Source organism: Colius striatus, chromosome 2 (assembly GCF_028858725.1).
Source record: "Colius striatus isolate bColStr4 chromosome 2, bColStr4.1.hap1, whole genome shotgun sequence".
NCBI lineage: Eukaryota > Metazoa > Chordata > Aves > Coliiformes > Coliidae > Colius > Colius striatus.
In genome coordinates, this window is record NC_084760.1 from 109,761,400 (window position 1) to 109,784,174 (window position 22,775).

A 22,775-nucleotide genomic window follows, 5' to 3' on the forward strand; every position below is an offset into this window, starting at 1 on the left:
CAGGAATCTTCCTCCCCCTCCACCAACATCTCAGGTGCTCTGGTCCCCTCACCTGGTAGAGACTGTGAGGCTTCAAGGGTCTCTGTGTGTCAGTGATGTGGGAATTCTCTGTTTCAAGTCTACTGAAAGTATCCCTTTCAAACACTTCTGAGCAAATTTCCCCTCCCCCTTCTTTTTAGAGGGGGTGTCATTTTGGGTGTGGGAAAATACAATACCTCAGTGCCTGTTTCCTAAATAATATGCTTCGTGGTGAATGAACACGCAAGTTTTTGATCTTTGCTCAGGTGAGCACTTACAGTTGCAAAGTCAGCTCAGAGTCTGGTTTCCCAACTTGGTTCTTTTTTTTTTTTCCTATGCAGAGCTGAGCAGTTGTCACTCTCTGTTAATAACAGGTTTTGTTGTATGAGATAAGAGACGTGAAAAGGAGATGTTGAGAAAAATGTTCACTAGGATTCAGTAGTTAGAGTTAAAAAGTGAAGATCGGTCAGTAGAAAATTTAGTGTGACAAAATATCAGTGTCAATGGGATTTGAATAAAAATATTCTGAATTCAGGTAATTCTGGAACACAAAAAGTTACACTTACTTAAGGCAAAACTCCTTTCCCGTTCAGGTGATGGAGCCCTGGCACAAGCTGTCCAGGGAGGGTGTGGAGTCTCCTTTTCTGGAGGTTTTCAAAACCCGCCTGGATGTGTTTCTGTGTGACCTGATCTAGGTGGGACCTGCTTTGATATCAGGGGAGTTGGACTAATGATCTCTAAAGGTTCCTTCCAACCTCTACCATTCTGTGATTTTAACATTTTACTATAAATAGGATGAGTCATTGATCAGTGAAGAGCTTGATCTCCTTTGTAAATATACTTTACACAGAAATTTAGGACATGTAAGGCTTCTTTCATAAATGATGTTTTCAGAGGAAGTGTGTGTCAGTGAACAACTATAATGGGAAAATAACTTGGGCTTAACTGTTTGCTGATCGAGTACTTTGAATTTTTTGCCAAACAAATTACATTGTACAATGAGGTTTTCAAGCTTTTCTGGCAAGGAGCGCCGCAAAACAAACTACAGGGCAGGGAAAGCTCACGTACCCCTGTGTAAGAAGAACCAAGGCAGGCATACTGCAGGGGCAGTGTATCTTAGACAGAACATGTCCACAAGGTATTTTTGCAGCGTCCCTCTGTGTGAAAGCTGAAGGAGGCTAACGGCAGGCCGTGGGGTTTTACTCTGGGATAAATTGCCGTTGTTTGCCATGCAAATCTCATGATCGTAATTAGGGTAGGATTTGGGCTGCTGTGTACACTGATCTTTGTTCCCTCTGCGTGCGGGAGCTAACTCTGGTGCTGCAGAACAGCACAGCAAATGTCGAGCGCCGCCGGGCCGACCATCGCTTCTCCTGGGGTGTCTTTGCTCAGAGTGGACTTGTAAAAGGAACCATTTACCTCTGCCTCCACAGGGCAGGTAAATCGTCCCGTGGTCATCTTGTGGGTCACCGAAGTATTCAGGTACTGTAAAGCGTCGCTTGGAAGTAGAGGCTGGAGAAAAGGCAGGAAGGATCTGCCTTGTTGGAAATCTAGGTTTTAGCAAACTGGTTTTAAAAAGTGATGTTCTGACGGTGATTGGCCCAGGAGCTGGTGGTATGTCAACTGCGATTGCATTTCCTAGTATGGCTATGTATAGCTCCTGTTATCTCTGCAGCGGACTTTGTGTAACCGCAGCCTGTGGCTCCTTGCCCATGCTAATGAGCTCTCCCTGAGGCTGGGCTTCTGCCTCTGGGGGTGGCACAGTGCTCAACAGAGCTGCTGGTTTGGAAACCCCAAAGGTTGTTGGCTGTGCTCGAGTCCAGCTAGCCTGAGCTGTCACACTAGCTTGGCTACTACTGGCCGCAGGAGCTTGTCCTCATGCAGTGTGGCTGGCTCCAGAGCCATCTAGGGGACGAGGCAAACTGGCTGCAAGGTGGCCAGGCTGTAGTCTGCAGCAAAGAAGACCTGTCACCTAGACCTAGACCCGCACTGGGGGGAAGCACCGGCATGGTAAGGATGGTACAGGTGAGCCCGTTCTCCTCCCTGGAAGCAGGGCTGGGAGTGCATCCTGCAGGCAGCAAGCGTCATTTTTACGGTGACCTAAAGAGCAAGGGAAAGCCACAGCTGCCCCACCATGCCTCCCAATGGCTGGACAGACGTGGGAATAGCTGCACCCAGGTGCAGGGGTACCAAGCTGAGGGCAGACGGGAGCTATACCTTCCTCTTAGCCTGTCCAGTGGCAGTTGCAGGGCATGAGCACCTCATCTGTGTGATAAGGTGGTGGCTGCACACCCGCGACCTGGTTGGAATCCACACCTGTGCTCATGTTGGGCTCTTCTGTACGTGTGCCTTCCCACTGCTGCAGCAGGGTTCTGCACAATGAAAATCTTACCAGCTGCAAGATCTAGTAGCTTGTGTAGTTTTATCTACAGATAGACAAAAAAAGGCATTATTTGGAATTTTTTTGGAATCATTGCAAAAACATAGAGGGAGAAGAAATATCCTCGAGGGGATAGTACAGCGCTGCTGCTTTGAAGTGCTGTAAATGACATGATGTGGTTTTTAACAGCTTGCAACTCCTGTGTGAATCTTGTTTATTTATTTTTGTTGCCTGCTCATATAAATCATGGCAAAGCAGAGGAAAGGAAGCCGTTTTCCCGTAATGCTTGCACATTATCAAGTCTTCTTGTAAATGTGACATCAAATCCATTCATTTTGTTTGTGTAAATACAGTTTAAGGGAACAGGGAAACTGTAAAAGCATCAAGTGAGGTACTAAAGTGCCTAACAAAAAGTAGGAAAAAAAATCTTTTTCCCAGAAAGTGATTTTTCTAACCCAGTGTATTTCATTCCTATTGCTAGTACAACAAAGTATGTGTTGTGTTTCCACGGCTGAATGCTCCGTATTTCAGAAGGGCTAGAGTGTGTTCTGAGACTGTTGTTGAGAAAATTACATTCTGCTTCAGCAGCCAGGTTAAAAGGGGACATAAAATCCAGGTGAGCTTTGCAAATGGGTGCCATGCTGCAGCTATGATAGTGCACACATTCCTTGGCCAACAGCATCTCTAATTTAGCATTGAAATACAAAGGAATTGTGTCTTGGTCTGTAATTGGCTCTGAGGAAGAAATTGATCTTGACAGTTTTGCACTGTTAGTTTGAGGGGGAAGGAATTACAAAGACCCCAGTTCCCCAGGGTGGTCCCTAAAGTTGTTACATTTACAGTGGTCCAGTCCTGTGCTTCTGGTACACCTGACATTTTTTAATGTGCAATAAATTCAGAGTCAGGGTACTAACATACTGCTGTGGCATCAGAAGTATTGTGTAGTGAGTGTAAATCCAAGATGACTGTTAAATAAGCAATTTAGTTACCTTCATATCCCATGTAACGAAACATAGAAAATCTTAGAACAAGCCTTGGGCAGCTCTGGGTGTTCCACGGTCTCACGCAGCGATGCCAGGTCAGAATCCCAAGCCATACTATCAATGCTAAAACTAGCACGATACAAGCAGGCAATTTCATTCACTGCTAGCTAATGGCTTCATTCCTCATGCTGGTTAGTTGTGCCAGCCAGGGAGCTGTCTCTGGGGCCCCTAACCTTGGTGGCATGCTCGACACCCGTTTGGATACAAAGCGGTCCCTGATTTTGGAGGAATGCCTGCCCAGCACCCACACACCGCATGAATGGTTTCAGACCTTAGGCCTTGGATCCGGAGGACTGCAGCAGGTTTGCTAATGAGGAGTTAGTGCTGAATTTGGAGACCAGTTCAAAGGAGACCCTTTTTCCCTGCTTTCCCTTTCCAGCCTTCCAGTGAACTGCCCACCCTGGGGCCTCTGCGGTGGGCACTGCCCTGAGGCAGCTGGAAGGTTTGCTCAGGAGCTCGGTGGTGATGAATCACAGAGGCATGGCAGGGATTGATAAGGTCGTGTACTTTACGATTAGATACCTCCTCCCTCTGACAGTGGTTCTTTGTCTCCATTTTGCTTTTGGTAATGTTTTTTGGCAGTTTGCATACGATTCTCCAAGCAGGAGCTGTTTGACTTGAGACAAAGTCGCTATTATTCTAGGTAAGCTCAGGAAGCCCTCACCATTTTGTTGTCCTCGGAAGGAGACACAGATTGTTGGGAATTTATTTAAAAGCCAACTAAGTTAAATGGCCAAGATTTTTTTTTGCCTTGCAGTCTAGTTGTAATGGGCTTTCAAGTACGTAAAACAACACATAATGAGAAAAATCTGCCTTGCAACTGTATTAGTGATTTTTTTTGTACATTGCAAGTCATCATAAAATCATAGAATGGTAGGGTTGGAAGGGACCTCCAGAGATCATCTAGTCCAACCCCCCTGCAGAAGCAGGTTCACCTAGATCAGGTCACATAGGAACACGTCCAGGCAGGTCTTGAAGACCTCCAAGGAAGGAGACTCCACAACCCTTCTGGGCAGCCTGTGCCAGGGCTCCCTCACCCTCACAGTAAAATAGTTTTTTCTTATGTTTAAGTGGAACTTTTGTGTTCCAGCTTCATCCCATTACTCCTTGTCCTGTTGCTAGCTACTATAGAAAAAAGGGATGTCCCAACCTCCCATTATGTCTGTAGAGTAACACGTTCTTTATCTGTAGTACTAGTGGGAAAGAAAAAAAGCATGTATTCCAAGTATTCCTAGTGCAGATGTGCAATCTGGGAGCTGTGGCAAAACAAAGTTATTACATGGTCCCCAAATCATTGAAAAATATGGCCTACTTGCAGTGCCTGCAACCTGACCAACATGCAAGTCTACCTCTTCGTTTAGAGTTGATGGAGAGCCCAAAGAACTCCATAGAAACACTTCAGACTTATTTGGGGAGATTCAGGACCAGACTCTAGAGATGTGTAATTTTGTGTTTACAAACTGAAGCCTTTTCAAGCTACTCTGAATATGGCATTTAAGGTGCTACTGTCCTTCCCCAAAGGCCATTTCCGATGTCTCTCCAGGTGATATCTCCTGAGCCCTCACGCTTCTGTTGAGCTCTCTTTGCTGGTAGTCCCTCTTGGTGGTGAAGCCTCACCTCTCCTGTCCCAGTCTCTGCTGCAGTGTCCCATGGCTCCTTTGGACTCTCTCAGCTATTCTGACTCCCCTCCTCTGCTCCTTATTGTCACTTACTGAATAGACTTGAGAAGCAGAGTTTTTAGAAGTAAAACAAAACGAGGTAGTCATGGATGACCAATATCAGCTTTTCCTTTTAACTCAGTTGTAAAGCCTTGTTGGCTTGCTGGTTTGGTTTCTACTGCCTATAAAAAGGTTTTGTGCAAGAAGTCCTCTTTTTCCCATCTCCCTGTGTGACACCGGTGCCAGGGTGACCTTCTGTGGGGGAGTCCCATTGCTCAGTTGTGTCGCTGCTCCGTGGGAGTTTCCCTGGCAACGAGTTTCAAGCTACACTGAACCAAAAATATTTCACTATGCCAGGGGAAAGTCAGTTTGCAGACATGTATTTTCCATTAATGACTTCTCTGGATGGTTCATGTGTTCAGCCTGCAGGTGTCGTTATCGTAAACTGATGACTGGGAGATGCAGCATGTCTATTTTGCCTACTTCCGTAGGCAGCACAGTCTGCAGGAAGGCTGCCCTTGTGTGATTGTCAATTGAGTTGTGGCTGTAAGACCCATCATGCTCATTTTTTTTATGGCACACCGAGGGTCTTGTCTTCTACTGAGAACGGTCCGTGCAGGCTCACAAAGTCACAGTGATCTTTCTTGCAGTCCTTGGGTCTGTGCAAACGACCTTGGTTATCACTAGCAACCTTGCTCAGCTCATTTCTATATACCTTGGTTGATAGGTGTGCATGCTGCCATCCTGGTCTTCAAAGGCGTGGTTTTTGCAACACCTTGAAATGAACGTGTTGTGTATAGATAGATCGTTGGAGATCAGGACCCACCAATTCTCACGGGAGAATGCACAAACTGAGGGTGTCGCTTCAGTCTTACTAGTTCAGTTTCACTTGCAGATAATCTTTTCACTACCTAATGTAGAACTGCAGTGGGAAGAAAAGTGTTGGTAATTGAAGATGTGTTCTCAAGGTGACAAAATTAGAAGAGACAATGGGAGAGCAGTATGTCATTTTTAGTAACAGGTTCCCTTTTTCTGGATTTGTAGGGTGTGAGGATTGCGGTAAAAGCCTTATAGGAGAATGCAAGCTCCACGGACCACTCATCAGGGCTAAAGATAGGGTCATTCCTAGCCGAGCCCGTCTCACCCTACCTCACTACCTCACTTTGCGAGTGTTGGAGCTGCGAGCTGGAAACGAGCAGAGTAAGTATTTTAGCTCTTTTTCCCACATTTGAGAAAGAAGAGGCAAAAGTACTAATGCTGTCTTGTTTTCATGAATAACTGAAAGCGTAATCACTGGGTTTTAGCAGTATGAAGACTACTTTATTTTCAGCCAAGCGCAACTAAAGTTCACATTCAGCTACCGCTTTTTATGTCTGATTTCTATTAACTTCGATGCACAGACTGATGGCAAGACATTAGCCAGAGCTGGTGTGACATTTAGCTGTGAGCAGTCAGCTCTGCTCAGTCAATACGAGTTTAATGAATGTTGAATTTGTATCTAATAGTAACAGCCATGCGCTGTTATGTCATTTTTTCTTTTCCCCAAGCGTGCAAAACAGGAGAGTATTCAATAAGAAGTCAGAAACAAAATGGTAAATAACATCCCTCCTCCACCCCTTCCAAACTCTAAAGAGTGCAGGGCGTTAATTTACCTTCTGCATCACCTTCATATTATAGAGAGGCTGTTGTTTTCTTCTGAGCGCAGAGCAGTTTGGATGCCTAAACTTGAACGAGGGAATGACATCCTTAGTGCGCACATTTTCCACAGCTGCTTGTGTAAAAGTAGTCCTCCCTAGATTGCGTTTCAGAAGGAGAATGAGAAGATGTCTGTTGTGTTGCACCACTGGTATTAGGCAGGGGAATGACTAGAATGATTAAGATGGTTAATGTCATGTTTTTAATGGATTCTCTCTGCTCATATGGAGAGAGGACAACCTTGTAAATGATGCCAACAAACAGCGCTACAATAACATCACCTTGTAGATTGAAGAGTACCAGCACATTGGCATACCCAGTTTAATGTCCTGTCATGGATTTTAGGCACTTTTGTATTCAGTGTAATACCCTCTTAAAAAAAAAACCCCTCTGTTCATATTTATGTGCTTTTTAGAATAGTTTACCTGGGTTTATTTGTCCAGAAGAAGAATTCATGTGTTCAGCACTATTGTGTTTATCTCCGTTTCCACAGCTGTAGATATACAAGGAAGAGTTTGTGATGTGTATATTAATATTAGACCGGTCTTTTTTTATTCACAGTCCTTGGGGTATTTGCAAAGAAAGTAATACAGAAGAGGACACAGTTTGGTCCTTACGTTGGTCAACTGTCTACAAAACTGACCCGCTATGATGAGAGCAGGCTAGTCCTGCAGGTAAAAACCCAGTGACTTACTGTGAAGTGTATGTGCATGTCTTTAACAGTTCTTGTGTGTTTATGTATTTCAACCAGTTGACTTGTCATCTGACCTAATTAATTAATTGTACTTCTGATTGGTATGTGTCAATGTAAATCACATTATTAGACAGCACAGCATAACCTTGAGGTACCAAAATGTTCCTTTATGTTGTATTCTCTAGAAGTTTGCTTTTCCTGCTTTCTAGTTTTACCGCTACCAGGGTGATTTACCTATCAGTCTAACAGCTCCTGATAAACTTTTCACAGAGCACAGCTACTGAAAGTATCCAGTTCCCAGACAAACCAGAAAGATTTGTGCTTTAACACAAATCATGGGGAGGGTTAAGTTTGTGCACTGAGTTAGCAATAGCAGCAGGAACACGCACTAAGGCATCTGCTAAGTAGAGAGGAACATTGCAGGGATGGAGAAACACTTCTTAATGACGTGATTATGTCTAAACTTTGACAGATAACTAGCTCTGTTTTTTCAGTCTGATTGTTATTTAGGGCTGGTACCATCCTTTGCTGCATGTGCAGATACTCATCATCTCAACTGGACTGTCACACTATTGTTTGTACTTGGTCCAGGACAAGTACCAGCCTCTCAGGACTAGACCAGCCCAGACGTATCTCCATGCACATCCTTTCCCCCAGGAATTCCTCGGAAGTTTTAGTTGATAGTAATCCTCTATGTCCTGGTCTTTGCATTTTGGTGCAAGGGTCATGCCTGGACACACTTCTGCAATTCAGCCAGTCTGTGGTCAAGGCACAGCCTCTGTCAGGACTTCCCAACAGGTCATGATTTTGCCAGAGTCTGCATTTCATGTCAAGACCCTTCACCTCCTAGGAGAGAGGGACCAGCAGCAGCTGTCCTGTGACATGCTTTTATATCTTCATTTGAACTTTCTCCAGAACCTGGGGACTGCAAAAACAGTCTGTGTTGTGGAGAAAGACACAGACACAGATACTTCTGTCATTTTGTTTGAGGGCAAAAGTAATAGATTCAGTAACTGCTGCACATTTAATTTGCTCATGGAAGTCATGTGAGTGGTCTGCCAGGAAAGTAACACTGTCCATGTGTGGGATTTTCGTGGCAGGTTGACACCAGAGAGGACTTGTTCTTCTCCATAACTAGATTGCTTCCATATTTTTCATGAGACACTGTAATTCTTGCAAATGTAGAAAACGTGCTTCTCTAACAAGCTTGCAAACGTGGATGAGCTAAGCACCCGGTTCCTTCCTCTTTACCAAGCTATTGTAAACCACACCCTGTCCTCTATCAGCATCCACTGTGTGCTTAAAAGTATACAGAGATAAGCACAGCTCTGGCTGATGAATCGACTGTTTCTTCACTAGGGGAGGCTGGAGCCCCAGGTTTCCTAGGGGATAGCAGTAGCTGCTTTGACTTCTTCCTAGCAGCGTTCTGAGTATGTGACCAAACTTGTCCGACAGACAGATGTTTTCATAGGAACTGTGATGAACGAAGATGAAATAGTTCCCAGATGGAATGGCCATGCAACTTTTTTTTTTGCAATTACTTGCTCACTTACACGGTTAGTAGAACAGATAATGCTGTGCTGACATCTGTTGCACAGCTTCAGTTGTCTGTGTTTGAGAGTGTAATGCAGAAAAGTGACTGTCTTGTACAAGACCCTGAGCATTTGTCTTGTAGAGGCATTCCCTTGGAAAAGAATCTGGGAAGCATGAGGTCACACAAAGAGATCTTTCTGGCACAGTTGTTCGTTTGTATTTAGTTTTGCATTGTTAAGGGGAGAAAGAGAAGACTGTTAAAAGGCCATTATATTGTATGTTACCTCTCTGGACTTATTACACAAGTTACACAATTGTACCTTGCAAAATGTAGCATTAATATAGCACTGAAGTCTGAGATTATCAAGTACTCAGGAAGTACATTAAGGCACAAAGCTTATCTTTCTACCTGCCTGCACTTAGTTCTTAATATTATCTTTATATAACATAAAAATGATGAAATCTAAACTGGAAATACATACAAAGGCTTACAGTTATTTTAGTAGCTGAGTGCCTCGGCAGGTATTGATTCTTTGCTTTCTTTTGCACTCAGTGTTCTCTTAAGAATGATCTGTTTCAAAATAGCCACAGTTTCAGAGAAACGTGACCAAGACAGGGTGAAAAAACGATAGCCAGTACGGGACTTGGTTTTAATTATGGGGTTGTTTTTCTCACGTCCTCCTGCTTTGTTTCAGGTGTTGAAAGATGGAGGGAAGTACTTTCTGGACACTCCCAATGAAGACTGTGGAAACTGGATGATGTTTGTGCGGCTGGCCCGGAACCAAGAAGAACAGACCCTTGTGGCTTATCAGCACTGCGGAGAAGTCTACTTCACAACTGTTAAGGTAGTTAAAGCCACATGGCTTCACCTGTCATCCAAATGGCAATTTACAGGCAAAGGTTCTGAAAGGCTAACCCTTTTACAGATGAAAGATTGATTATATTCTGCCAGCTGGATCTTTATTCATCCTTAGCAAGGCAAGCAGCATACGGGTTTTTCCAGTAAAAGGTGGTGTGTACTTGCTGCTGTGGGTAGTGGAGAAACTGAGGAGAAGGAAACAGAAATACCCTTCCACAGTGGTGGTGTTCAAATGTGAATGTTGTAAAGCTCTTCAGTGCTAGATAGGTAGGCAGTGAGGTTATCTAGCATTGTTACATTCATCAATACTCCATCCTGGAGAGAATAAACACCTTCCTTTCCTGTTTTACGTTTTCAGACATGTGTATTCTGAGGTGCTTATACACCAGCTGCTCAGGAACAGGGTGCTAAGCAGAATCTTTGCATGCTGTTTTCCATGCTCACTAAATATGAAGTCTTAACTGCAGAATTTACAATACTGCAATGTTGCCATGAAATTATCAGTTTATGTGAGCAATTCTGGGCTGCATCTTCATCTGAGGAGAGAGAACAAAGTGCTCAATATTTATAAATGACACTGGAACACAGAGTCTTGTTTTTCATTGTTTGGGCCACTTTCTCAGGCAAACTGTGCTTTAATCAGAACCTGTCCTTTTGTAGGCTGAAGTCTGTATGTTGAATATCTGTTGTTTTCCATTTTTAGTCTTAAGGTAATGCTTTTACATCATCATGAGCAACATAAGACTATTGGTCAAAAAGAGAGACTATTGGTCAAAAGAAGTTACTATGGGATTAAAAGCCAGCATTTCAGTTTCATTTCCAAGATTGGCCACGTTTGTGTGGAACAGTAGTGTTTACTTTTGTGCACTTTCATTTCTCCACCTGCACGGTGAGAAAAGTATTTACCACACAGTGATGATGTCAGAATAGGCCAACAGTGATAACATTTGACACCTTCAAAGTCTTTTGTAACAATATGAAGCATAGTTGCTCTTGGATTAACTTAAAAATAAGTATTTTCAAAGCCAAAAATAAATGTAGAAGAACATATGCTTATCTGAGACATTGTTTAGACTGTGTTTCGTATTCTGATACAGCCCATGCCATTTGAGATTTCATTTTGATTTTAAATGTATGCCATACTTATAGAACTGATAGGATTAACAGTACTGTATTTGAGAAGCATTAAGCAATGCTTTTTTTTAAGAAGTCATAGTTATGAACTGGTAGCTTACCATTTCCAGTATGATTTAAATACTCCTGAACTATCTCTCTGCTGACTTCAGCAGAACTCTGGTCATTGGCATTCATGGAGAGTTGCATCCTGTATACTGACATGAGGAGTATCTTAGGATGAGGAATGTGTCTTGGAGCCTTTACTGTGCTGTGTATCATAGGGAATGACTTTGTTTTCTTTCTCCTAAGTCCTAATATCATTTAGGATACTGTGGCATCCAGCAGATTTGTCCTGGTCAGTTTGACAGCCTTTTGCTACACTTAGGCACACCCTGCTGGTCATGGCATAAGGCTGCCTTAGGCCTCGTTATGAAGATACTTTCCCAAGATGTTTTGAATAAAGTCTGTTAACTTGGGAGTAGAAGGATTGGCTCCTCGCCTCACTGTTTTTACAGAGAGGTGGGATTTCAGCAATCTGAAACTGCAGCTCCAAAAAGTATATGTATAACTGGTGTACAAATAGCACTGTCAGTGTACTGGCTGACCTAATGACTGCAGTCCCTGCAAAGTAGTGATCGCTGTCTGTCTGACCATGGGAGAGTTTCAGGTGGGATGCTGCCATAGCTTCCTCTTGTCACAGGTGAGGCAGAGTAAATGACAATTTGTAGTGCCTTGGGATACGGGTGTTTAATCTCAGTTTTACTGAGATGAGAGCTTTTACTGTACTTGACTGTTTCACGTACCAGTGCACCTGGTCTCCCTCCAAAGCCACACATGATGGCTGTCAGCGTGCGACAGAGCAGATCGCCGCTGGGCCAGAAACGTCAGGCAGAAAGCACCAATGTCATGCTGTGTAGCTGTTTGTGGATACCAGTCTCAGACGTCCCTGAACGAGGTCCCAGGGCATCCCTAGGCGTTTGTCTCTGTGGAGCTCCCCTAGGCTTGTTTTTCTCCATCTAAATAGACTATTACAAGCAGCACAATGTACGATCAGCCTCTTTGTGTCCTTTGTTCAGTGGAGAAGCCAGCACATACATACCAGTTCTCTTAAGGCTGGGTGTTATCAAAACTTACAACCAACACCTACTGGTTGCAGTTAGTTAGCAAGCAAGCCTGGGAGTTCAAAAGTCCAGTTTTTGACATTATACAAAACACACAACTACCTGTCAGCATTCACAGTCTAAGTTCTCTTTCACCTACCATGCATAACCAACACTGATCTTATAAAGTAGGTGCATTTTAAAATGGCAGATTTTGTGGAGTAAGAATGAGCTGCTCTCCTTCTAGACCACTTTGTTATTTTCAGTGGCACAAGTTTACCTCAATTAAAATAAAACTACACCTACAGTGCAAATTGGCTCTATCCTGTTGCAACAGCTTTTGTTTTTATTATAGATGAAGAAAATTGTGTACAGGGCCAGGGAATCATATAAATCATGGCCCCCAAAGGAAGTTTTGTCCTTTGCTTTTAAAAAGCTTTTAAAAGCTATAAATGAGTTAAGTGACTTTGCTTTTAAATAACTTTAGGCAGTGAGTGTGATTCACTCCTCTCTTTTTCTATTTGCTGTGTTGTTGACTGAAAGTATTTGTCAGGGGAGGTCATAGTCCAGTCCAAGGAAAGATTTGGGAGGCGTGACTGGATCAGAGACTGCAGATTATGGGTCTTATTAGTCCTGTGTGGGAAGGCTTCAGTGAAAGAAGGGCAGAAGTACAATAAAGCACATGCATAGTGAGCCTGACACATTAGAGCTAGTGCATGAAAACACACAAATTTGACTTGCAGTCCACATATTGGTCAACTCTGCACCCATGCTTAGTGAATGGGATGTATCCAGGAGCCATCCAAGGTATTCCTTTGCCTAGTCAGGTGTTGTCCCCAGTGGATGTGGGATATTGCTTGGAAAGACTGTTGGATGTCTTGGGCAAATACATCTCACCAAGGAGAGGTGATGAAGGCTAAGGCACCCTTCCTGATCCTTCCCCCTGCCAAAAATCTCTGTAGGTAGGCATTTCTACTTTTAGAAACAGTGAAGCGTTACACCCAAGTGGATAGTAAATGCTTGGAAAGCGCTTGAGTCTTGAAACTAAGTTGCCAGAAATTGAAACAGATTCAAAGAATGCAACTCGGGTAAGGAAAACAAATTGCATCACTGCATCCCCTGCAACACTTGCACCCCTCCAATCTTCAGGATTGTTTGGTATGGTAAAGTTGGCACAAGTAAGCATACGCTGTCTTCTTCCGTTCCCAGCCGATCGAACCCCACACGGAATTGAAAGTATGGTATGCTGCCGATTATGCCAAATTTATGGAAGCTTCTGCAGTCTTCATTAAAGAGGAATCTGATGTCTGTCCCTTGCCTCCAGTAGCAGTAAGTATCCTAATTCAGCATTCAAACCAGCACCTGCCATAGTAACTCTAGTAGTGCTGGGGTAGTCCATAGTATAGTTGGTTAACACAGAGTCAAGAGTCATTTTAACCAAAGAGCTACTCACAGAAAGGCTGCTCCTCTTCTCCTGTGTCTGTAATCCAGTGGAACCATTAGATGTAGCCAGAAGCAAGTGGCACCAGTGGGATGTGTTGGAAGCACTTAAGATTGACATTAGTTTGTAGATATTTCCGGTTCCCCCGTGTTATGCTCTAACTGGTTGGTCAGAAAATGCAATAACCTAATCCCAGTGCCTTCCCTTCTATATGATAGTAGGAATCCTTACATTGATAGGAACGGTGTTGAAAACATGGCTGTGAAACTAAGAAGGAAGTGTTAAAACAGGGAATGCCCAAGAACCAGGAATTCATAGGTGCTCCAGGAAGGGAAGTAACCCCATTGCCACCTTTTGCATATCAAGGCCTTCAGAGTATACCCCAGGAAGGTGGTGTGGGAGAGCCACAGCAGCAGACACGGGTAACAGAGAGGAGGGCTCCATCTGTAAAGACAGTCAGGGTGGACTTTGCCTCACCATGCTCCCCAGACCAAGTCAGCACAAGAGCAAGGGAAAGTAAGGACAGTTTATGAGAAGCTTACAGAAAATGTAGAGACAGCTAAGGAAGTATGTGGTCAGGTATGAGCTGGAAATAAATTTCATGGGTGAGTGGGGGTTTTTTGTAATTGTTTTTCATTGGAATTTTTAGACTATCAGTATTTAAAGTGAATTCAACTGAATCCAGTAGATCTCTTATTTCCACAGAAATAATACTTACCCTCTAAGTCAAGGTAGGCTTGAGATCCCCAAGCCTAATGTGTTTTACTGAGTTTAAGCAAGCTGGACATTTGGCATTAGGCTAAGTGAGGAAGTCTCTCCTGGAGGCATTGACCTTGTCTGTCCGGTAAAGCACACCAGCGGCCTAAAACATGGGGAGATCCCGCACGCCTGAACTACATTTGTCTGAAAAAAAACACCCAATATTTGTGTGACTGCAACAGCAGGTAAATTTTGTCAGCCTAAGGACAAAGTACAATTTGCAACTGCTTGGAAGAGTAATTCCATAAAAGGAACAAGTATAGAGGCTTTGAAATTCCGTAAGAACAGATAAACAAAGGTGAAGGACTCAGGGCTGACTGTTACAGTAAATGCTAAAAATACCCCTGGGAGCTGGGATTTAGCCAACCCTTTTTTTTTCCTTTGAGTTTGTAGACTACTAGAGAGAATCCACTTCCAGTTAACAGCTGTGTGGTAGCACATTCAAGTAAATATCACCATGGACAAGGACAGGTCTTGGGAAAGCCCAGGAGAAGATGTAGGGTCAGTGAGAGGAGACTGACCTTTCCTTAGAATAGCTGATATGAAAGATCTGTTTCTGTTCTTATTGCAGAAAGAGCCTGTAGACACTTGGATATGCTCCAGCTGTGGAAGCACTTTTGCAACTTTTGCTCTGCTGGAATCTCACCAGTGCATCCATAAAGACCGAGTCCTTACCACTAGGTTCAGGCCACCAAACAAACTGGGACCCGTAAAAGCGAAAAGCAAACTCAAAGGGAAACTGAGAGGAGCAGTGTTAGGCAAAAGCATCGCTCAGTGCTTCGGGACCGTTTCCTGTTCCCCTGCTGCAAAGCTCAGTGGCGGCAGCTCAGGGGGCGGCTGTGATGCTCTGGTGAGGTTTATCCCCAAATGGAGGAATGGGCGGTCTGTGCTGCTGAAGGGGAGAGAAGGGAAGCAGCCAGACACTTACCCTTGCCGGCTCTGCGGGAAGGCGTTCGACTCCATTGACAAGCTCACGGTGCACACTTACGCACACAAAGGGGAGCGGCCCTACAAGTGCTCGCAGCACGGATGCTCCAAAGCCTTCATCTCCAAATATAAACTGCTCAGGTATGGCTCTGAAGGCACTCCTTTTCTGGTGGGCATGGCATGGGGGGAAGAAAACCAAACGAGGACATCTATTTCCCTTGAGGTGTCCCAGCAACAGTCCCCAAGTTCTGGTTTTATTGTTCCTATTCTGTAGAACTGGAGAAAAGTAGTCTCATAGAATCATAGAGTGGTAGGGGTTGGAAGGGACCTTTAGAGATCATCTAGTCCAACCCCCCTGCAGAAGCAGGGTCACCTAGATCAGGTCGCATAGGAACATGTCCAGGCAGGTCTTGAAGACCTCCAAGGAAGGAGCCTGCACAGCCCCTCTGGGCAGCCTTTGCCAGGGCTCCCTCACCTCACAGTGAAATAGTTTTTTCTTGTATTTAAGAGGAACTTTTTGTGTTCCAGCTTCATCCCATTACCCCTTGTCCTGTTGCTAGGTACAGAATCGATCCCTCAATTGCTACTCAAAAAAGTTCCGTTGAGCAGTTTTAAACTGCTCTATGATTTAGGATTAACACCTTCCCCCCCCACACACACACAAAAAACCCAAAAGTTAGGCTTTTACTAATAACCTGAGAACCTGTGCAAACGCCTTCCTTCAAGAGCTGCCAGTGTTCTCACGTCTTGAAGGTGCAGCACTAAATGTACTAGAGTAAATGTAAACGCAGATAACTTGTTTTTGTCTTAGGCACTCAGCCACTCATTCTCCACAGAAATCTCACCAGTGTGGCTACTGCGAGAAGACTTTTCACAGGAAAGACCACCTAAAGAATCACCTTCAGACTCATGACCCTAACAAGATGGCCTTCAAGTGTGAAGAATGTGGCAAGAAGTACAACACCAAGCTAGGCTACAAGAGACATTTGGCTCTTCACGCAGCCACCAGCGGGGACCTTACCTGTAGGGTGTGCGCCCAGGAGTTCGGGGGTACCGAAGTGCTGTTGGAACACCTCAAAAGCCACGCGGGGAAACCGACCGGCAACACGAAGGAAAAGAAGCACAAGTGTGACCACTGCGAGCGTCACTTCTACACCCGCAAAGACGTGCGGCGTCACATGGTCGTGCACACGGGCTGCAAAGACTTCCTGTGCCAGTTCTGCGCCCAGAGGTTTGGGAGGAAGGACCACTTGACTCGCCATACGAGGAAGACTCATCCGCAAGAGCTGCTGAAGAGCAGGCTGCAGAACGGCGACGCGGTGGGGCTCCTTGACCAGCTTTTCCCATTTAGACTGAAGGAAGACGTCGGCGTACTGTCGCCTTTTCCCGAAAGAGCCTCTGTGCAGAACGGGATTGTGAATACTTCAGAGTCAGAGGAATACAACTGTTCACCTCTTCATTCCCAGCCAAGCTTACAAATTGCTCTTCCTCTTGAACCTTCTCCTCCCGTGCAAAGGATGGGCTGTGCAGACAGCCTTCCTGCTGTCCCTCCCACACCGTGCTCGACAGCCATTCCTGCCAACCTGACCCTTCATCAGCCTAATAAATACGACCTTAGTTCTACCTCATTTGCAGCAGGATCCCTCAAGAATCTACCCATAAAAGTGGATGTTAAAGGTTACAACGTGCCTCTTCTTGAGGACCTGCAGTTACCAGAACCTCAGTCTCTCCACAAAATCAGTCTGGAAGAAGCTTCCTCAGGGCCCCTAGGGGATACTAACAAGTACCCAGTGCACAAGGAGACAGAGGCAGCAGCTGAAACTGCGAGCCTGCCTTTCATGGATCTCACTCACGTGATGAGTTTCTGGCAGGTCCCATCAGGTGACAACCAGAACACTACCGGGGACATCACAATGACATTTGGTCCGGAGGAACTGTCACACAGGCTGAATGGCCTCGGCCAACCACAAGGTCTTCAGCTAGCAGCTGGTGGGATGGCCATAAACCAGCTGCACCATGTCCCTCGCTCCTTTCCATCCACTACAAATTCTGTAACGTTGCCTCATTTCCACCATGCCTTCAAATAACTGTCGCCATGGTTTGGGGTTGTGGGTTTTTTTCCTCTTGTTTTTATAAGACTGTGCTTCTTACCTATATCTGTTAGGATGGGGTGGTTTGGGTTTTGGTTTGTGTTTAAGAACAACTGCCCCAGGCGTTTTCAAAGCACGTTATGAACACGGTAGTTAAATTCGGGATGTTAATAAACAAGAAGCTCTATTTTTCATACTACTATTAGTTTTGTAGCATATGACAATAGTAGAACTAACCTGTTCCCCTCAACACCCTTCTGTGCTTTTTGTTTCTTAACCTTTCACGCAAACAACTGTATAAATAGCTGCAGTGATAGCAAAGCATCGTAACAGGCACAATAAAACTATGGCTGCTGCAGTAGAAGAAATAGGGTGAGGATGAAGGGGAAGAAGTGGGGGGAAAAAAATCACAGAAACATAATTTTAATGAGCCATAAATCACAGCAAATCTATACACAGGGCAGACAAACGATTGATCAGCGTCACATAGATCTGTTAAGCACTTAATTACTGAACTTTATGAATCTGTAAATTAAAGCGGAATCATTCCGAGTGAATCTTACCTCCTCGGTTCACCTCGAGTGAAGACCACTGTTGTGATTACATTGAAGTAGATTTTGTTTCCTGAAGTGCACTTGGGCTGTGTGCACCTCCTGCGTTTCTTCCTAGGCCTGGAAAAGAATCACATCTGCATGACTGTGCAAGAACTGAGGTCTTGTATACGTACAGTTTTCAGAATGGGAAGTGAATTGCCTCAAAGTTTAGAGCAAAGCATTGATTTTTCCCTTGAAGATGGACACTCTCTCATAGAGCACTTAAACATCTGCTTAAACTTACCCATATGTTATCCCATTGGGTCAACAGGTTGATTGATTTAGCACTCCATAAAGAATAATGCTTCCCAGCTAAGAGGCCCTTATTCACCCTTTGATGATAAAAATGGCCTTTTAGTCTGAGAAATTAATTGTAGTCATCTAAGATGTGAATTCCTTCACAGAAAGCCAAACCTGGCTCAGGGAGCCTGTGCCCAAGCGGGATCTCTGTGAGGCCAGTGGCAAGTCCATACACAGAAGGGTTGTGGTGTTGGAGCTGACACTGGATCCTGTTCAAAAGCAGATTATGAACCTGCCTCACAAGTGGTGCCTGAAGTTCGTGGATGTGCTAATGGTTGAGGCCGTTTTAGCCACGGGAGTTTTGCTCAGCAGCTGCAGCTGGACTTCTGCCCTTTGTTTCTTCCAAACCAGAACCATGGGGACTTGTGTTTGGTTCCTAGGGTAAATTATCCACGTACATTTCCAGTTGAATGGTGTGTTGGTGTGACAGTCCTACCACCTGATAGGACCATCACCTAGCAGAAATTGCATAAATCGTATCTCCCGGTAGATGACATCATTATTAAAGCTTACAACTTACAACCCAGACTTACTGTCTTGCCTAATCCCTGGTTCTTAACAATAATAATCCTGGTTTGAGTGGATTGTATTGCAGCTAAAGCACCCACAGAACTTGTGAATCTGAAGAAATTTTCAAACCCTGAGAGCAACTTTTCCATTCCAACCTGAGAAAGTTGAGAGTAGCTAATGACTGTTACAAATACAGCCTGAACCAAGCATGTTCTCTTCTCTCCCATTGATCACAGGAGTATTTCCAGACAGCTTCAAATAAAATCTTTTTAAGTGATTGCTGTTTTGCTGTTAATGAGCTACAATTACACTGCACAGCTACAAGGATCCAGATATTCTTACAAGTTTATAAGCAGTTGGGTTGTGAGAAGGTTGTGTCGTTGCAGGTCGTGTGTGAATGTGTGTTCCCCATTGAACATAACGTTGTTGACAGGTATTTTTTTGTTTGTTATGAAAATGTTTGGCATAAGGCAAACCAGAAGGGGTTTTAAAGTGGTTTTTGTTATGACAACATCAGTAGGAAGAGCAGGTGCTGTACAGTCATGCCCAGTGAGCAGTTATTTAAGTGACAGAATAGGGAAAAGGTTGCCAACAACGTTATATGCACATTCTACAGCCAGGCTCATGTTTTCATCCAGACTTGAAAAGGGGTGTGTGAATGCATGTGTGTGTCTCTGTGTGTGTGTCTCTGTGTCTGTGTGTATGGACTTCCTGCCTTGTTTTCCTCATTCATGCAAATTATATTCACTTGGCTTCATCCAAGATTTTGTACTTGTAAAAAACAACAGCAACAACAACAAAACCCCCACAAATTCTGCAGCAATGCTGGAGGAGATACCATTACTAGACACTTTGACATTTTGGTTTCTGCTTCTGTAAGAGGTGGAAGTAATTACTGAAATACTTGTCTTTGAGCTAAAACGTGACGTTGAGAAGAAAATGTAGCTCAAACACTGAGCTACACTGGCACTCACCGTCTTTCAGTTGCTGGACTGTAGCAGGGTGCCTGAGCTGCCAGGAGAGGTGCTGCTGCTGGACCACAGCCTCTTCTGAGATGGTTGGAAGGATGAGTTGCTGGGAGATGCTTACCCTGTGAAACTAGGAGTTAAAGACAAAGTCTCATTGGAGTAAAAAGAAAATCACCATTTTTTATGCTAAAATGCTTAAAAAGCACACAAGGATGCTGTCTACAAGTAAAACACAGAAGCAACCCTTCAATGTGTAGCTTTAACCCTTCAGTTCTACTTACCAGCTGTTTCTGTCAGGAGTTTTTCTTAACCAATGAGTTGCTGTTAATTCCAGTGAGTTGTTCACAGCCACCGGGCTGAACGAGGGCGTCGCGTTAAAAGGGGACAGAGCGGTACGTTCCATGTACTAATGATGGATTCATTTCCTGCTAACAGGGTTAGTACTGGTCTTCAAGACACTGATCTTGCCTCTGTCATTATGTTTTCTGTAAGATACTGCAAAATGAGCTGTGAAATCAAGCACCCCACCAGAAAATAGTGAAGAAAACCAAATACGGTAAAACTTGCTCTAACTTTTGAGGATTCATTTAGTTGGTTTTAAAAGAAAGTAACTATGGTAACATCTTTGTATGGTAACATCTTGGTATGTTGCTTTGGGGTGTTTTTTTGTTTCCTCTTCTTCCTGGATTGAAAAAAAAGGCCATGCAGCACTGCTTTAATACATTTGGGCTAATTTCATGCCTGCTGTTTTCTAAGAGTCTACCTCTAGGAGTTACATTTGCTTCAATGTCATCCTTTCTGTATCTATCTAATCACTGTCAGCTAGAGCCTAAGTAGAGTTTCATTAAACTCTAAAGTCTGGCACTTATTATCCTGTGTCCAAATACTTTTCATTTACTGTACTAAACATTTAATGGGCAAGAAAAACTCCTTATGGATTTTCATTGAAAGACAGATTGGGAAAGTGTTGGGCTAAAGAACCCCATCATTGCATCATTTACTGCAAGGTCATCCAAGGTTAGTAACAGATCAGGTGGCCAAAAAATAAGATGAGATATGTCTCCACAACATTTGTGTCCTACCAATCAATTTCTAAAAGCAACTGGGAGTTTTTAATGCAAGAATGAGAGCTGGTTTTAGTTAGTCTGGGACTTGAAGTGCTTTGAAGCATACATGGCCATTTATCACTTACTACTTTCATGCATCATTTATTGTTTACTGGCAGATTCTATTAAATATAAATATGAAATTTGAAAATGTTAATTTGTCTTGTTCAATACATCAAAGCAAATCATAGAATGGTAGGGTTGGAAGGAACCTCCAGAGATCATCCAAGAGAAAACACAAGTGCAGAATCCTGCATCTGGGAAGGAACAACCCCACACACCAGTACAGGCTGGGGGTTGAACTGCTGAAGAGCAGCTCTGCAGAGAGAGACCTGGGAGTCCTGATTGATAATAAGCTAAACATGAGCCAGCAATGTGCCCTCGTGGCCAAGAAGGCCAATGGCATCCTGGGATGCATCAAGAGTGTGGGCAGCAGGTCAAAGGAGGTTCTTCTCCTCCTCTACTCTGCCCTGGTGAGGCCTCATCTGGAGTCCTGTGTCCAGTTCTGGGCTCCTCAGCTCAAGAGAAACAGAGAACTGCTGGAGAGTCCAGCACAGGGCCACCAAGATGATCAGGGAACTGGAACATCTTCCATATGAGGAAAGGCTGTGGGACCTGGGGCTGTTTAGTCTGGAGAAGAGGAGACTGAGGGGAGATCTTATTAACATTTATAAATATCTAAAGGGTGGGTGTCAGGAGGTTGGGACATCCCTTTTTTCTATAGTAGCTAGCAACAGGACAAGGGGTAATGGAATTAAGCTGGAACACAAAAAGTTCCACTTAAACATAAGAAAAAACTATTTCAGTGTGAGGTGAGGGAGCCCTGGCACAGGCTGCCCAGAGGGGTTGTGGAGTCTCCTTCCTTGGAGGTCTTCAAGACCCGCCTGGACATGTTCCTATGTGACCTGATCTAGGTGACCCTGCTTCTGCAGGGGGATTGGACTAGATGATCTCTAAAGGTCCCTTCCAACCCCTACCATTCTATGATTCTATGAAAAGCACATGTGGTACCAGATCTTCCTGTACTTTGTTAAAACCATTGACTGAATGACTGGTACTACCCATCCCCTTGTAGGCAATCACACAATTTGGCAACTAATGCAAATAATGGCACAACTTTAAGAAAGAACTTCATAAGCTTTGTAGCATAGGGGGGAAAAAAAACAAACCCCAACCAAATGACAGTGAGCTTCAGTTTGCTTATTTTATTGACTGTGATAACTGTAGCACGTCAGGTGGAAGAGGTGCTGGAAAACTGTTGCGTAAGGTCTTCCATAATATGTCAGAAGAAAAAATGCTTCATTGCTGTTCAGGGACTCTTCTGTTTGCACATTTGCAAGCTGAAAGCAGCAACAAGCCATATACTTGTTATTTGTATAGAAACAGCTTTTGTGTTTTACCCCATTTTAATCTAAGAAGATTAAACCTCAGTCCCTGGGAACATGATGGAGCAGCTCATCCTGGAAACCATTTCCAGGTGCATTAAGGATGAGAATATTTATTTGCACCACTCAAAGCCAGTTTCTCCTGTCTGCTTTCTCAACTAAAAAGCACTCTTGGGTAGCACTGAAACTGATCTCTCCCCAACCCAAAGTGCTCTATAAAGCACCTGGCAAAGCTTAAGTTTTACAGGAAACACAGCAGCAGTTGCCAACAGCCCAGCACCTACAAGCTCAGCCAGGCCAGTTGCTTCCACAGTTCCCAGGGACATACAGGGCTCTGTCCAGTATTTTGAATGTCAGCATGGATGTCTGTCCTGCTGACCTGCTGGAGGCACTGGCTGTCCCAAGCCTCTGTAAACTGGCTGCAGCTACAACCCTGGTGATACCTGGACTCACTGGTGTTTGCAAGGAAAGAAGTACCTCCTCCCCAAGCCTGCAAGCCCTGAGTTGAAGAGTTCAGTTGAGTATGGTGATGGCATCAATAAATCCCCGTTGGTGGTCTGCAAGACCCTGCATGTAAACCCTAAGGGTTACTACACTGTT

General features: G+C 44.1%; 1 protein-coding gene across 4 annotated transcripts in view; it reads left to right on the forward strand.

Moving 5' to 3' along the window:
* PLAGL1 (PLAG1 like zinc finger 1) overlaps positions 1-20,941 on the forward strand; it is a 51,493-nt gene extending 30,552 nt beyond the window's left edge. For 3 of the 4 annotated variants that reach the window (XM_061989044.1, XM_061989047.1, XM_061989045.1), the window contains 6 exons: positions 6,144-6,299; positions 7,356-7,468; positions 9,717-9,866; positions 13,306-13,425; positions 14,868-15,364; positions 16,035-20,941. In XM_061989044.1, coding sequence (XP_061845028.1) covers positions 6,144-6,299; positions 7,356-7,468; positions 9,717-9,866; positions 13,306-13,425; positions 14,868-15,364; positions 16,035-17,310 — 2,312 coding nt within the window. In that variant the 3' untranslated portion in view covers positions 17,311-20,941. The remainder of the gene's footprint in view (positions 1-6,143; positions 6,300-7,355; positions 7,469-9,716; positions 9,867-13,305; positions 13,426-14,867; positions 15,365-16,034) is intronic. The other variant, XM_061989046.1, reaches the window with a different exon arrangement.
* The last annotated feature ends 1,834 nt before the right edge of the window (positions 20,942-22,775 follow it).